General features: G+C 42.3%; 1 protein-coding gene and 1 long non-coding RNA gene across 3 annotated transcripts in view; one reads left to right on the forward strand and one right to left on the reverse strand.

The window, feature by feature from the left end:
- Positions 1–689: 689 nt before the first annotated feature.
- Positions 690–3,049, reverse strand: LOC143831317 (uncharacterized). Its single transcript, XR_013228817.1, has 3 exons — positions 2,600–3,049; positions 2,380–2,450; positions 690–1,018 (listed from the first exon to the last, which is right to left on the reverse strand). It is a non-coding gene; the product is annotated as an uncharacterized LOC143831317 (long non-coding RNA).
- A 4,650-nt stretch (positions 3,050–7,699) lies between these two features.
- The window catches only part of LOC143832750 (myosin-3), a 38,597-nt gene continuing 31,745 nt past the window's right edge, over positions 7,700–14,551 (forward strand). For both annotated transcript variants that reach the window (XM_077327601.1, XM_077327603.1), the window contains exons 1-9: positions 7,700–8,036; positions 10,085–10,296; positions 11,663–11,806; positions 11,887–12,043; positions 12,239–12,266; positions 12,705–12,813; positions 13,711–13,803; positions 14,060–14,123; positions 14,201–14,299. In XM_077327601.1, coding sequence (XP_077183716.1) covers positions 10,093–10,296; positions 11,663–11,806; positions 11,887–12,043; positions 12,239–12,266; positions 12,705–12,813; positions 13,711–13,803; positions 14,060–14,123; positions 14,201–14,299 — 898 coding nt within the window. In that variant the 5' untranslated portion in view covers positions 7,700–8,036; positions 10,085–10,092. The remainder of the gene's footprint in view (positions 8,037–10,084; positions 10,297–11,662; positions 11,807–11,886; positions 12,044–12,238; positions 12,267–12,704; positions 12,814–13,710; positions 13,804–14,059; positions 14,124–14,200; positions 14,300–14,551) is intronic.

Here is a 14,551-nt window from a genome sequence, read left to right on the forward strand (position 1 = left end):
CAAGTGTTTTCCTTCTTACTCTGTCTATTTCAAAGCTATTTTTAAAAAGTTATTTTGAAGCATTAAAATATTCATGCAAAGTAGCATCTCTTTTGAAAAGCTGCCCCCCCCCTCCCTATATCTTGCCTATGCCATCCTAAGCCAGGGCATCACGACAGAGACTCCTCTGGAATGAGACGTTGCTGTTCCATTTGTCTCCTTGAGAAGCAACTGCATTCCTGGTATGCAGAGCAGAGAGCCAAAAAAAGGGCCTTCTCCAATGGAATGACAATGCTCCAGCCCCAGACTAAAGGCTCGAGACATTCCAAAGGAGAGGGACAGCACAGGTGGGCATCTTTGCAGCCAGCCACCCCAGAAGGAGAAGGACAGGAAAGGAAAACACTTTTATGGTCATTCCAAAATAGATTTAAGAGGGAGTGCCAGATCTAAGTGCTTTGTGCTATGTACAACTGCAAGAGCAGGACAAGGCCCGAAGCACAGAATTTAACAGGAAATATAATTAATTATTACAACCGGACTGATTAGTTGCTGTGAAAGCAAGAAGGGTAAAAGGTCAAAATAGCCTTACATTGATGATTTGAGGTCTTTGCTTTGACTATTCTTGCAGCAGCTTGCTAAACCAAATGACTAAAAGAACCTTAAAATGAAATATTTGAAAGATTTGGCTTGGTTTTCATGAGCCTGTGAATTCCCAGGGGGAGGTCAACAAGGCTACAGAAAAAAAATACTTATGAAAGTTACTATGATTGTAAAAAATATTGGAAACTTTATTACAGGCTAAAATGCTTTAATTATTTATGACCGTCAGTGATGTACAGCACAGATTTCCTCAGGAAAAAATTGAGAAAATTTAGGATCAAAATACTCCTTTTCTCCAGCCTTTAACTGAAAACTTCCAAGTAAGCAAGCTACATTCCTCACATTCTTGTGTTTCTTTGTTGAACAGCTCTTGGAGATGGGAAATGTTTCTCAGTATCATCCTGTAACTGGAAGTTTTATCTTGTTCATATACTTGTGCCTACAAACAAAGATAACATATTCTACTTAGACAATGGATTGATACATGCCCAAGGCACCTGATGCTACTTCTACTGCTGTAGAATTGTCCAGTAATAACATTTCTGGAATTATAAGGCAAAATGTATTCATCTTCTTGAATCTGGATGGAACTCTTCATTATGTGTGACACAGGGTTGCAACTTGCTTCCATTAGCTGGTAGCTCTGTTGATTTTTCTCCTGCAATATCTGTAATGTTATGATGCCTACATTTCTCCTGCCCCAGTGCCACATAATAGTTTTTTTCTGGTAGAAGCATAGTCACCCACATAGTGACAATCTCAGCATGAGTATGCCATAATCATAGGATTGCCAGCCTACATTTGGGTCCTGGAGGTCTCCAGACCAAAGAGATCAATTCCCCCGGAGAAAATGGACTTTGGAGGGAGGACACTATGGAATTATCCCTTCCTTCCCCTCTTCCAAATTCATTCTTCCCAGACTCTACCCCTAAATATCCAGGAACTTCTCAACCCAGAACTGGCAACCCTAGAGATAAGTAATGTAATCTGGAATACTTGTAGAATATGTCTGGGGTTGCTGGTATAAGTGATGTCATTTAGAATACGGGGTTCAGAAGCCAAATCACAATACTGAGTTTTGATCATGAGCCAATTAATTAGGCTGATACAAGGGAGACACTGAAGAGAGTCAATGTGGGAGCAATTTAGCTCACATTGCTCTGTAATCTGAGACTCTTGATGATCAAAATTTTGTCTTGTTTCCCTGTCTTTTAATATTGGGCATACTTTTCAGTAAGAAACCGGTACTTGGATTCCTATCATGGCTGCTAGCTTTGGACCTTGAATCTCCACCCTCCCTGTTTCCTTGGCCTTTGGACAGACTCCTGGCTCCCAGACCTCTGTGGACCTTTGTTTCCTGACTTGGCTTTGATTCTAGATTTGATTCCTTGCCTCTGTGCATCCTGGAACTCCTGGGCAGATTAAAAATGTCAGGCTCTAACTTCAACATGACATGCAATTAATTACCATCGTCTGTGTGCATTCTGGAGACTGTGCCAATAAACACCAGGCTTAGCCTTAGTGGGGACAGGTTATAGAGTTGGATTAGGCTTTGTGCGAGCCAGGTCCATATTCCCATTCAGACATGCAGCCTTGGGTGATCTTGGACTAGTCACTCACTTTCAGCCTAACCTAACACAGCAGGCTGGTGGAGATAAAATGAGGATGAAATGAGGTTTCAGTAGGGGTAAGATTAAAATGTGAAAGATACATAGATGGCTAGTAAGTAAAAAGACTTTTAAATTACACAGAATTACCAGAACTTTACATATGCTGCTCTGTAATGTTTATAGTACTCACTTGGCTTTTTCTTCATTTTATGTGGCACAGACTAGTGCAGATGTGTGTTCATTAGTCTTAGGCAGTAGCATCTGTAAATAGAGAAAAGAGGAAAGACAGGAGACCCACCTAAAGCAGTTCTTTGACACCTAGAACTAGAATGGCTGCTTCCTTATTCTGTATGTGCCAGGAAGCTGCCCCCGCCCCGCCCTTCCCATTTGCCTTTCATACCACCAAATACCATGGCAAAGTTCCTATCCTCATGTTTGAAGTCTAGTGTAAAACTGATGCTTCTGGATCATCTCGGCTTTCCAGGGACACCTAATACAAACATGGCAGAACATTCAAAGGGCTTTTAACCAGAGAAGACTGTTGCTAAAAAAAGACAGAGCTCATCCTCTGGGCTTAAAGAGGATTCTAAGAATTCATCTTTCATGAGAGATGTGATTGTTTATGACCATTCTTGAATGACCTTAAGTGAAGGAAAGGACAGGATGCTTATCGTGCTATCCGGAACCAAATGAAACAGCTTTCTGGGAATCAGCCATCGAGTCTGGACCTTTTGTCACCTTCACCTCAGAGATGAAGCCAAGGTTCTGGGCCACTGAGTACACTGCCCAACTGGGGTACTGATTCAGAAGAAGAGTTGGTATTTGTACCCTTTTTACTACTTGAAGGAGCCTCAAAGCTGCTTACGATTGCCCACCCTTCTTCATTCCACAACAGACAGGTAGGTGGGGCTGAGAGAGCTCTGAGAGAACTGTGACTAGTCCAAGGCCACCTAATTGGCCGCATGTGGAGGAGTAGAAAATCAAACCTGGTTATCCAGATTAGAGGCTGCAGCTTTTAACCATTACACCACTTTGTCTTTCTTCATCCTCCCCAAGAAAGTTTTTTTTTGCCATTTATAATTTCCATTTAACAGATAACAGATTATTTTTAGAATAGGCATATTTTGTTCTTTAAAACAAACAAATACCACCACCTGAGGCAGCCAGTACCTCCCATCCCTATTCTGAGGTATCTTCAAATTTCACCCTTTGGCCTGTGTGACTCTTCCTAATAGCCTTGGATTTCTCAAAAGAATCATGTTTATGAGGAAATAGGAAGGGAAGAGCTCCTGAATGATAGAAGTCCGTATTCTGCATGTTAACCCATGATGGGGTCTGGGGATTTGTACCTGGGATAAAATTTTTACTGGCGATATCCATAACTCATGTTGTTGTTAACACCTTTACCCTAAAAAGGAATTGTGTATAGCTCTATCAGTCCATACAATATAAGCACACACAGCACCAACATATCCAGAAAGGCAGTGGGACTGAGTATTCTGGCCCTGTTTTTCCTCTTTATTGAGCATTCTGGCCTTCTTCCAGGCTGTACATATAGACTTCATATGGACACTTGCCTAGGTGCATGCAAATTAGAAATACATTGGCTCCATCCCACAACTGGAACACATTCTATGGACCACTTTCTCGTGTATTCTGAGACTGGGACTAAATAACAAAAGAAGAAGAGTTGGTTTTTATATGCCACTTTTCTCTACCAGGAGTCTCAAAGCAGTTTACAGTCACCTTCCCTTCCTCTCCCCACAACAGACACTCTATGAGGTAGATGGGGCTGAAACAGCCCTGATGTTACTGCTTTGTGAGAGCAGCACTATCAGGGCTATGACGAGCCCAAGGTCACCCAGCTGGCTGCATGTGGGGGAGTGGGGAATCCAACACAGGTCACCAGATTACAAATTGGCACTCTTAACCAATACACTAAGCTGGCTGTAATAAAATAAAATAGTGAAGCCATTTTTTAATGATAACATAATGTTAAATACTGCTTCAAGTTTGTTATAGTGGTGTTTTGACTGATAAACATCTGTGACATGGAAAAGCACAAACCTAGAAATACTGATCTTCTGCCTGTCAATGCTTCATCCTTTCTGAAGACCTGCATATTCAGAACAGTAGCTGTACCAGACTGAAGAAACAAACTTTGGTGTTAACCTGAATGCCCTGGAAGCAGCCTCCCACACAATGGTCATAAGTCAAACTTAGAGATACCAGTCCCCACTCCCCCCCCCCCCGGAATTACAGGTCATCTCCAGACTAAAGAGATAGTTCCCCTGGATAAAATGACTGCTTTGGAGAATGCAATTCCCCACCCCAAATTCCAGCCATTCCAGGCTACACTCACAAAGTCTCCAGGTCTTTCCCAGCCCAGAGCTGTTCACCCTCAGCAAACAATGTCACCCCTGCACTACAATGTAACTCAAGAATAGTTGACTAAAATCAATGTACACTTTGGGTTTTGTTCTCTCATACAAGAGGTGCATGAGGCAGATGAGGACAGATGGAAGCATTTCAGATCTCAAAAAGGGCACTGAATCTCCTTTCCTGCAAGCCACACTGCCCCAATATGAATTAGGCAACCCACATGTGGGAACTGTAGAGTCTGATTGTTACAAAGGCTGGAGATTGCAGATCTAACCTCTGCAAACCAGTGAATTGCCCTTATGGGGCAATTCCGCGCGACTGCCAAGGGCTCCCTTGAGGGCTCCCTCGTCGTCATCTCTCTCTAGCGTCAGGCCGCCGGGCAGGGAGCGCCCGGCAGCCGCGCTTTGCGCGACTGCCGGGGGCTCCCTCGGGTGGCAGCCTGACACGGTGAGAGGCGCTTTGCGCCTCTCGCCATGTCAGGCTGCCGGGCAGGGACCCCCCGGCAGCCGCGCTATGCGCGGCAGAAGATCAGCTATGCGCGGCTGCCGGGGGCTCCCTTGCGGCCGGCCTGACACGTCAGAGGTGCGAAGCAAAGGAGCAACCGGCAAAGGAGCAACTGCGAGCCACCCTGTGCGCGGCTCGCAGTTGCTGGGGCTGGGAATCTGAGAGACCAATCGGCAGGCGCTGCGTGCCTGCCGATTGGTCCCTCCGATTGTCTGTCCGGTGGAAGGGTCCAATCCGGACCCTTCCTCATCCTGGACACATCCCGCCCCAGAACGCCTTACCCTTTTATTTAGTCCGTGGCGCCTGCGGCGCCACGGGCAGTGTAAAGATACTTGACTCTTGCAGCTCTACAGCTTGGGGGGATTTTCCTGGTTTAATATTTGCCCTTTGTTTCTCACTAGAATGTTTTGCTTTAAACAACCACTGCTTTCATTAACTCTTGTTGATTCCTTTTCATTACTGGCATAGTTGTAGTTCTTAGTTCTCAGGCATGCTTCATTAGCCAGTTAATAACCCCAAAGGAGAAAGCCTGAAGTGTTATCATTTTGATCAGAAGTAGATCTTAATCAACATCCAAGATTGGCTCTTTCAAACAACTAATTTGCAAGTAATCCAGTTCTTTGCCGTCTCCTTTTAATTCAGTCACTTTTTCAAAACATGTTTTTTGGTTCTTGTATGTCCCAGGGCTACCTTCACCCAGACATCCAGTGGTGTGATAGAAAGCTATTCATGTTGCAGTCCTAAACTGTTGCGGAGTATGTGCAAAAATGCAACCATGCAGGCATGGCCAATTGGGAAGGAAGAAGGACCCACGTAGCCCATATGGGCTAGTATATTCACATACCCAGGAGTGTTGCATCATGTTCCTCAAGGAAAGGGTTCTTACCAATTCATTTTTTTTCTACCCCTTTGCATAATGTTGTGTTTGTAGATATGAGCAGCACTGGTCGCCAAGAATTTGGGAGTGGCCTTTGATGCCTCCCTTTCTATGGAGGCTCGGGTCACAAAAGTAGCCTGGACGGCATTTTTCCATCTTCACCAAACTAGGCTACTAGCGCCCTACCTGTCTTGGACCACTTGGCCACAGTGATCCATGCAACAGTCACTTCCAGACTAGACTACTGTAACTCGCTCTACACAGGCCAGACCTTGTCTTTGATCTGGAAGTTACAGTTGGTACAAAATGCGGCTCTCAGGGTCCTCACTGGAACATCATGGAGGGCCCATATTCAGCCAGTGCTTCGACATCTGCACTGGTTACCAGTTTGTTTCTGGATCAAGTTCAAGGTCTTGGATTTGACCTTTAAGGCTATACGCGGTCTGTGCCCTGTTTACCTGCAGGACCGCTTGGTTGCTTATGCCCCCCGCAGGGCTCTTCGCTCTTCGGGTATGAACTTACTGGTAGTTCCGGGCCCTCGGGACACTTGCCTGGCCTCGACCCGGGCCTGGGGCTTTTCGGTCCTGGCCCCAACCTGGTGGAATGAGCTCCCAGAAGCACTAAGGGCCCTGCTGGAGTTGTCAACTTTCCGCAGGGCCTGCAAGATGGAGCTCTTCCACAAGGCATATGGTTGAGGCTAGGGTGGGTGGTCCCGATATTCAATCTGAGATCCCCCATGTCCTTTTGTCCATCTGTAAATAAATAGATCTGTCTTCCCACTCTCACCAGTAAGACAGTCAGAAGTCTGGCCCTGGCTGGTCGAGAGAGTGAGTTTAGTCAGTTTTTTTGCTTGCCGTCTGGTCATCTTTAGTTATTGTAATTATGGGTTTTTATGGGTTTTATTGTAATTATGGGTATTTTTATTCTTTTATTGTGTGAACCGCCGTGAGCCCAATCAGGAATGGTGGCATATAAACAAACAAACAAACAAACAAACAAATAAATTTAAAACTAGGTTAACAGGCTTTCTGATTGGGAACACTTTACATCTTACATCAGGAACATACATAGGTTCCCATGTGGATACATGGTGCAGGGTGCAGCTATAGACACCTGTGACTTGTTTAAAGTAATTGCCTCTATTGCACAAGTGTTTTGGAAAGCCAAATGCTGCATTTTAGCTTGCTTTAAATGCAGCCATTGAAATAGCCTTGGCACAGGGCTATTCAGTGTAAGCATTTTTGTACCACTGGCTCTAGTACCACTATTACTAATAGTGGCTTCTGTAGATCTTTTGTAACCCCAGACTTTCAAGCAATAGGAAGATCATGTCGAAATTGCCAGAGACTTTCATTTGTTCCAGGGGTTTGGAGATCAGACATCTCCTGCCCCTCCATGATTTTTTTTAAAGTGAGCTTAACAGAGCAAAGTTTGGGTCCAGGAGCGCATTTCAGTTTTAGTCAAGGAATAATCTTTTGTGTGCATGCACACTTCTTCAGTTTTTGCCCCAGAGCAAGCTATCAGAATTGAAAAATGACTGCTGAACCTGGTCATTTCTATAAATACATTTTCTGGTGAAAAAAATAAGTATGGAAGCAAACCACAGGGTTGGTCTCTGATTTCCAAATATAGGGGAGGGTTGAGCTAAGCAGAGAATCAGAGCCTATAAAAGCCAACAGAGATATAAAGATTCTTGGTGACTACAGATTGTCAGAGGTAAGATTGATTCTGTTTCTCTCTCTCCTTCCACATCTATTTTCCTGCCTTCTCCCTCCTGCAGAGTCTACCAACTGTGTGGACTTCAGAGCAACCAAGTGCCATGATAGACAATAAGGGCTGTTGGAGGATAACTAAGTTTAAAGATGCAGAAACTTTTGTTTAGCAAGGAAGTGTGCAAAGGAAAGACCGTCCATCTCTACAGTGCATTTTGAGCCTGCATGTGTAGGAAGACTGCAACAAATTCTCAGCTGTTGGGACTTCTGGTGGGTCCTGGATTCCTCAGTACCTATCCTGTTACTTTCTTTGCAGGTTCGACATTTCATCCAGATAATTTCTTCTTTCTGTTGGGAGTAGATAACAAAAAGGTAAGAATTCAAAGTATGGTAACTGATTTTGTTTCCCTAACTTACAGCTACCCATATTGTCTTGTTCTCTGGTCTCTTTCTCCAAGTTAGGCTGTTATGGAGTGATGCAATCCACAGTGATATTGGTATACATCACGAGATTATATAACTGCAAGTTTCTGATCTGGATTCTGCATGTAAACTGTGGTGAAAAGGAAAAAACCGACAGGACATAAAAATGGGCTATCTGTTGGAAACCCCAACCTTTCATGCTCCTCCCTCACCAGATGCTGATGTTTAATATAATTTCTTCCCAAGAGTGTTTCATGTAGCGTTTTATCGTGTTCTTTGAAGCTGATAGCAACTGCATCTTAAAATCTGATTTCATACAATGCACACCCATCCACTGTACCAGGAGGCTGCCTAATTCAGGCAATATTTTGCTGAATGCAGGCAGCAGTTCCTGTTCCAGGTTATCTTACCTTACCTACACTGGCATTCAACTTGCATATGATACAGTGAGTCATTGAATGGGGAAAAATGAACTTCCCTTCATGGTGACAGAAAAAATTATAGAAGTGAAGGTAAGCCAAGCCTCAGTACAGGACTTAATCATTTCCTAATCCTCAGAATATATGAAGACTGGGGAGTGGAAGGCATTCCACGACAGAAGCCTGAGAACTATACTCAAGAATGAGCAACTTTAACTATCCATATCAGGCTTCTCCATGAGCTTCATCTTGGGCACTGTTGGTGGTTATAAACAGTTCCACAAGGAGTGGTGCCATTGAAAATGATGTCAACATTTAAATTTTCTTCAGCTAATAGTCTGTTGTTAGGATATTAAGAGCAGTAGTTCCAAAGGTATGCACTACATTTAAAAGTACCTTTTAAAATAATATAAAAATAAGACGTTCACTGCTAGATCTTTGGCTGTTTCACTGGCTGCTCCTATTTTATGGATTGCCTTCCTGAAATGGCTAGAAAGGCTTCCTCTTTGTTGAGACTGTACAAGTTGTGCAAGGCAGAATTATTCAGGAAGGCTTTTGACATTGCCACCTAAATGTAATTACACATGCTTGTTCACTGTCATGAATTTTGATTGTACATTTTTAAATTACCTGCACCTGTTTTGATCTGCACTGAATCTGGTATTGGCGAAGGGTGAGCTTTTGGAAAAAAAGTGAGCTAAAAAGAACCCAAATAGAAAAAAAAATACTTAATCAGCCTAGCAATGCAATACTATGTAGAGTTATTCTAGTCACTGGTTTAGCTCACATACTGCATGCTGATTACAACCAGGGACCTTATCATTCAGTACCTGCTGACACATTCACTAATTTGGATGTGTCTGTTTGCATAATTATGCTGGCTTATTGCAACTTTCTCACAGGCAATACCCCTCAAGATTCATCTGGCCCTCCATTAAAACATTCAAGAAGAAAAGTTTTTAAAAGTTTTAGATTTTTGAGTTAAGACTAACTACTTAGATAGCCCAGAATGCCTTCGGTATCTGTCCATGAAGCTAATCCTACAGTTACATCCTGAATAGATGCTGAAAGTATATCAAATGGAAAAAGCAGCCAACACATCTTGCTCGATGTCAACTATTTAAATTTGATTTTTTAAAACCAAAACCCTGAAATTGCTCCATGCTGCATTCTGTACTGGATTTTTACACCAGCTTTTGAACTTCTGCAACAGTTTATGGATGCATTATGGCCCTTGGCTGTTGCTGTTATCATTTCCAAAGCACTGAAAATATTGTCCACAGAATACATCAGACATAACATTGTCATGGGGTGAGAATTCTGGTGAGTCTGAAGAATAATAGAGGTAAATTATTCTTAGACTTTAGCCTTTTGGTGATTACAGAGAAATCAGGTGTATGGAGAAACTGTTTCTGTTTTGGCTCATACTGAGTCTTTGTGCCACTACTAGACACACAGGTAGGCTTGAGAGATGGAAGGACTGTTATCTTGTATGGTGATGTATAAATACAGTTTTCACTATAAACATCTTAGCCTGGAACAGAATGAAAAAGACTGAACCACTTGCCTCTCTTTTAGCTGCAGCCATGAGCAGAGATTCTGAGATGGAGGTTTTTGGGGTAGCTGCCTCTTTCTTACGAAAATCTGAGAAGGAAAGGATAGAAGCTCAAAACCAGCCATTTGATGCTAAGACATACTGCTATGTGGCTGAACCCAAAGAAGAATATGCCAAAGGAAAAATCAAGAGCTCTGAAGGAGGCAAGACAACGGTTGAAACAGATGACGGCAGGGTAAGCAGCATCTTCTGGGAAGGGGGGAGAAAGGGAAGGGTAAAGCTTTTGCTTTTCAACAAGTATTCCCGGATTTTCAGTGAAACAAAACCCCAGCTAACATAGATCAGGCTTAGCTCTTCCTGTTATCTCATTTTAAATTGTACATTGTCATGAAGAGTGCACTCGGTTTTAACATGGGCAAATAGGCTTAAATTCACAAATGGATTTGAAACCTAATGATTAGCTTAGGGCAAAACTCACTCTGGCCCATTCCGCTCACATTGGATAATGTACTTTCAGTGCACTTTAGAGATAGATTTCCCTGTTGTTGCACAGGAAAATCCATCTGTGAAAGCACATTGTAAGTGTGTTATCTAGTGCGTGTGGAACAGGCTCTCTCCATCCTTGGATCATTGTGAGGTTAAATTGGCATGGTTTATAAAGTACTTTTTCTGCCAGTATGCATTACGGAAAATAATTTGGTTAACCTAGCTTCTGAGGAAATAGCAATTCTTCAGAAAAAAAGTTTTCCTCTTCTCCTAAAGTCATGCAGGCCACAAATTGCATGGTCATTTAACTTTTTATTTTAGTGGGGCTTTCCATTCAAACCCCAACCGCCCCCTTCCCCAAACTATGGGATATGCTAAAGGAAAGTGTGCTTGGGACCATGCCTTTGGGGTTTCCAGGGCAATTAAAAACCTTTTTTTATTCTGGAAGGTCTATAAAATGGTTAACCTGCTGCTGGCTTTTGCTGTTATTTTAGTGACTGTGATGTAACATTGTTCAATTGTGACATTTTAAATACTTGTATATTGTGGAGTTTTTGCTACCTTTGGTACCTTGATCAGAAGTAAAGAGGCAGCATATTTAAGCAAAGTTCTGCAGGGCCTGCAGAATAATGCTCTTCCACCAATCTTATGTTTGAGGCCATTCCTGTCTCAAAATTATATGGGCCTCCCTTCTTCCCCTTGATTCCTCCACTTCTTTTAAACCATCCCCAGGGTAGTTAGCCTGGTGGAGGGGAAGGCATTTAAGAGGGGAGGGGTGCTGGTTCAAACTGTATTTATTATTATTACTGTAAACCACCCCAAGTCCGCTTGTGGGGAGAGGCGGAATAGAAATCCAATAAATAAATAAAAAAAATCAAAACTATGTATTTATGTATTTATGTATTTATTTCCTGTCACTCCCCAAAGTCTCATGGCGGGTTACAAATGTCAGATATAATCTAAAAAATCCCATTAAAACCCCTGACATAAAAACCATAAAGTACAACAATATCAACAGTATAAAATAAAGATATGGCGGAAACATTGTCCCATTTAGGTAGAATTATAACCTTGCTCTGTCATCTGGTCCTCCTGTGATGCTCTTTGTATTTTAGACATTGACGGTGAAGTCAGAAGATGTGTATGCCATGAACCCGCCTAAATTTGACAAACTTGAGGACATGGCCATGCTGACACATTTGCATGAACCTGCCGTTTTGTATAACCTCAAGGACCGCTACAGCTCCTGGATGATCTATGTAAGTTGGTGTCATCTTGCAGCACAGGAAGACTAGCCAGATGGGTAATTCTAATGATCCTTCTCTTCACTTCTGTGCAGACTTACTCGGGCCTCTTCTGTGTTACTGTCAATCCATACAAATGGCTGCCTGTGTACAATCCAGAGGTGGTGGCTGGCTACAGGGGCAAAAAGCGCTCAGAGGCACCTCCCCACATCTTCTCCATCTCTGACAACGCCTATCAGTTCATGCTAACCGGTATGAGTGCTTCGTAACTACAAAGCACAGTAAGATGAGTCGTGCAGTCAAAGTGTTCCTCATAGCATCAGTATTAATAAACCTTTCTTGTATATCCTGTTAGAGTGAAGTTACTCTAGTAGTTAATACTGTTATTCAGCAGCTCTCTCTATACCATACTGACTGCGTGTAATTTATCTGTATCTCTTTTTCCAGATCGTGAAAACCAGTCTATCCTAATCACGTAAGTCTGTTGGCAAAGTTTGCACCAGTCTGACCTGATTAAAGAATAAAATAGTTCTTATTAAGAAGGGAAACAAACTTGAATAGAAAAGGAAAAAAAGAGAGAGTCCTGACTATCTAATTGTTCTGTTCTGCTTTCATTCTGTCTTGTTCTGGAGACAAGCAGGGGGGAAGTGTGCTCAAAGGAGCAAGAAGTCTCCTACTGAGTCAATCAGGATGCTGGAGGAGATTATTTGAAACATATCAGGAAGATTCTATTCTAACCACCCCATAAACATTCTTCCTATTCTTTTGAATCATGCATACTATAGATCTTGCATATTTCAACAAAGTAGTCTCTTTAAGATAATCCTTTTCTTCTATAGCATGAAAAGTGAAATTGAGTTGCAGCTAATGTATTTTCATTTCTCTATATCTGATTCTCCCTTGTTCTTGCCAGCGGAGAATCCGGCGCTGGAAAGACAGTGAATACCAAGCGTGTCATCCAGTATTTTGCAACAATTGCAGCTGAAGGGTCTAAGAAAAAGGAGTCCCAATCCAAGATGAAGGTAAGATGAGTAGGTCTGGGCGATGGACATGCAAGTAAACCTGTGATGCTCTGCTGAGGGAGGACAGGCTCTGAACAACCTCTTGGGAGCCTTATGACTAGACCAGTAGGGGTTCTGAAGCCAAATTATAGCAATCAGTCCAACCCCCAACTACAGGATCTATACTGGACACAATGTGATGAACATTTCAATAATGATTTTTCTTTAGCCATTTCTCTGTGCTGAATTCTAAGGAATGACAGTACAAATTGTTCATGGGATTAATGCATCTCCATAGAGTTTGCCTGGTGTAGTGGTTAAGAGCTATAACCTCTAATCTGAAGATCTGGGTTTGATTCCCCATTCCTTCATGTGAATCCTGCTGCATGACCTTGGATCAGTCACAGACCTGTTAAAGCTGTTCCAACCGAGCAGTAATATCAGGGCTATCTGAGCCTCAACTACCCCACAAGGTGTCTGTTGTGGAGAGAGAAAGGGAAGGCAAATGTAAGCCGCTTTGATGAAAACAATATGAAAACAACCCAAAAGACTGGCTTCCTTCATGGCCCACGGGAATTTTGTCACTCCTCCCTATTGGCAGCCCTGAACTCACTAAGTGGCCCAGACAAGCTACTCTCTGTCTGCAGAACACCATATTGGCAAGATGTAACACTGACCTACCTTACTGCTGTAAAGGATACAAGTGGGTAATTTTCATAAAGTGTTCTGAACTTGTGAGTGTTACATAACCTCAGGTGCCCAGTGAAGTTATAACAAAGCTGCAGTTTATGTCCAGATATCCCAGTCCAGCTCTATGGACTGCGCTATCTGCAGGAAATATGGACAAGAAGTTTGATCGTGTACTACCAATATTTTCATTATAATGTGGTTCTGATTTTCAAATATTTCTTCAAACAGGGGACACTGGAAGATCAAATCATCAGTGCCAACCCTTTATTGGAAGCATTTGGGAATGCCAAGACAGTGAGAAACGACAACTCCTCTCGCTTTGTAAGTTGCATAATATCTATAGAAGCAGGTGTCCAACCATGCATTTCCACAGGCCTAATAGCATGCAAGTTTTTGGAAGAGAGAGTTACTTTTTTAACATAGACAAACAGATATCAAGCCTAAGCAAGTCTACTCAGAATTAAATCCCTTGTTATACAATAGTTCTTACTCAAAGAAAAGTACCTTCAGGATTGTTCTCACAAAGTCCCTGGATTTTATTTTTTTACTGACTATTCCTTCTTTTGTACTTGTCCAGGGCAAATTTATTCGGATTCATTTTGGTGCCACGGGAAAGTTGGCCTCTGCAGATATTGAGACCTGTAAGTAATTACATGTAAATAAGGCCTTTGATTTTAAAATTTAGATATACAAACATTCACACACGTCTCTATTTCAGATCTGCTGGAAAAGTCAAGAGTAACTTTCCAGCTCAAGGCTGAAAGAAGTTACCATATTTTCTATCAGATTATGTCCAACAAGAAGCCAGAACTGATTGGTAAGTAAGATTCCACTTATATCAGAAGGTTTTACAGAAACACGTTCGCAATTTGGTAACAGGACACAAGGAAGTGATGACTAGGAATATGCACTGGGGGAGCATTTGGTACTTTTTGGAGTTTTCTTGATTTGGTATAATTTGAATCAACCGAATCACTGATTTGGTACTATATATACTCACATATAAGCACTGCCCCACTGCCCCATATAAGCCGAGGCACCTAATTTTACCACAAAATCTGGGCAAATT

The sequence above is a fragment of the Paroedura picta genome, chromosome 3 (genome assembly GCF_049243985.1).
Source record: "Paroedura picta isolate Pp20150507F chromosome 3, Ppicta_v3.0, whole genome shotgun sequence".
Classification (NCBI taxonomy): domain Eukaryota; kingdom Metazoa; phylum Chordata; class Lepidosauria; order Squamata; family Gekkonidae; genus Paroedura; species Paroedura picta.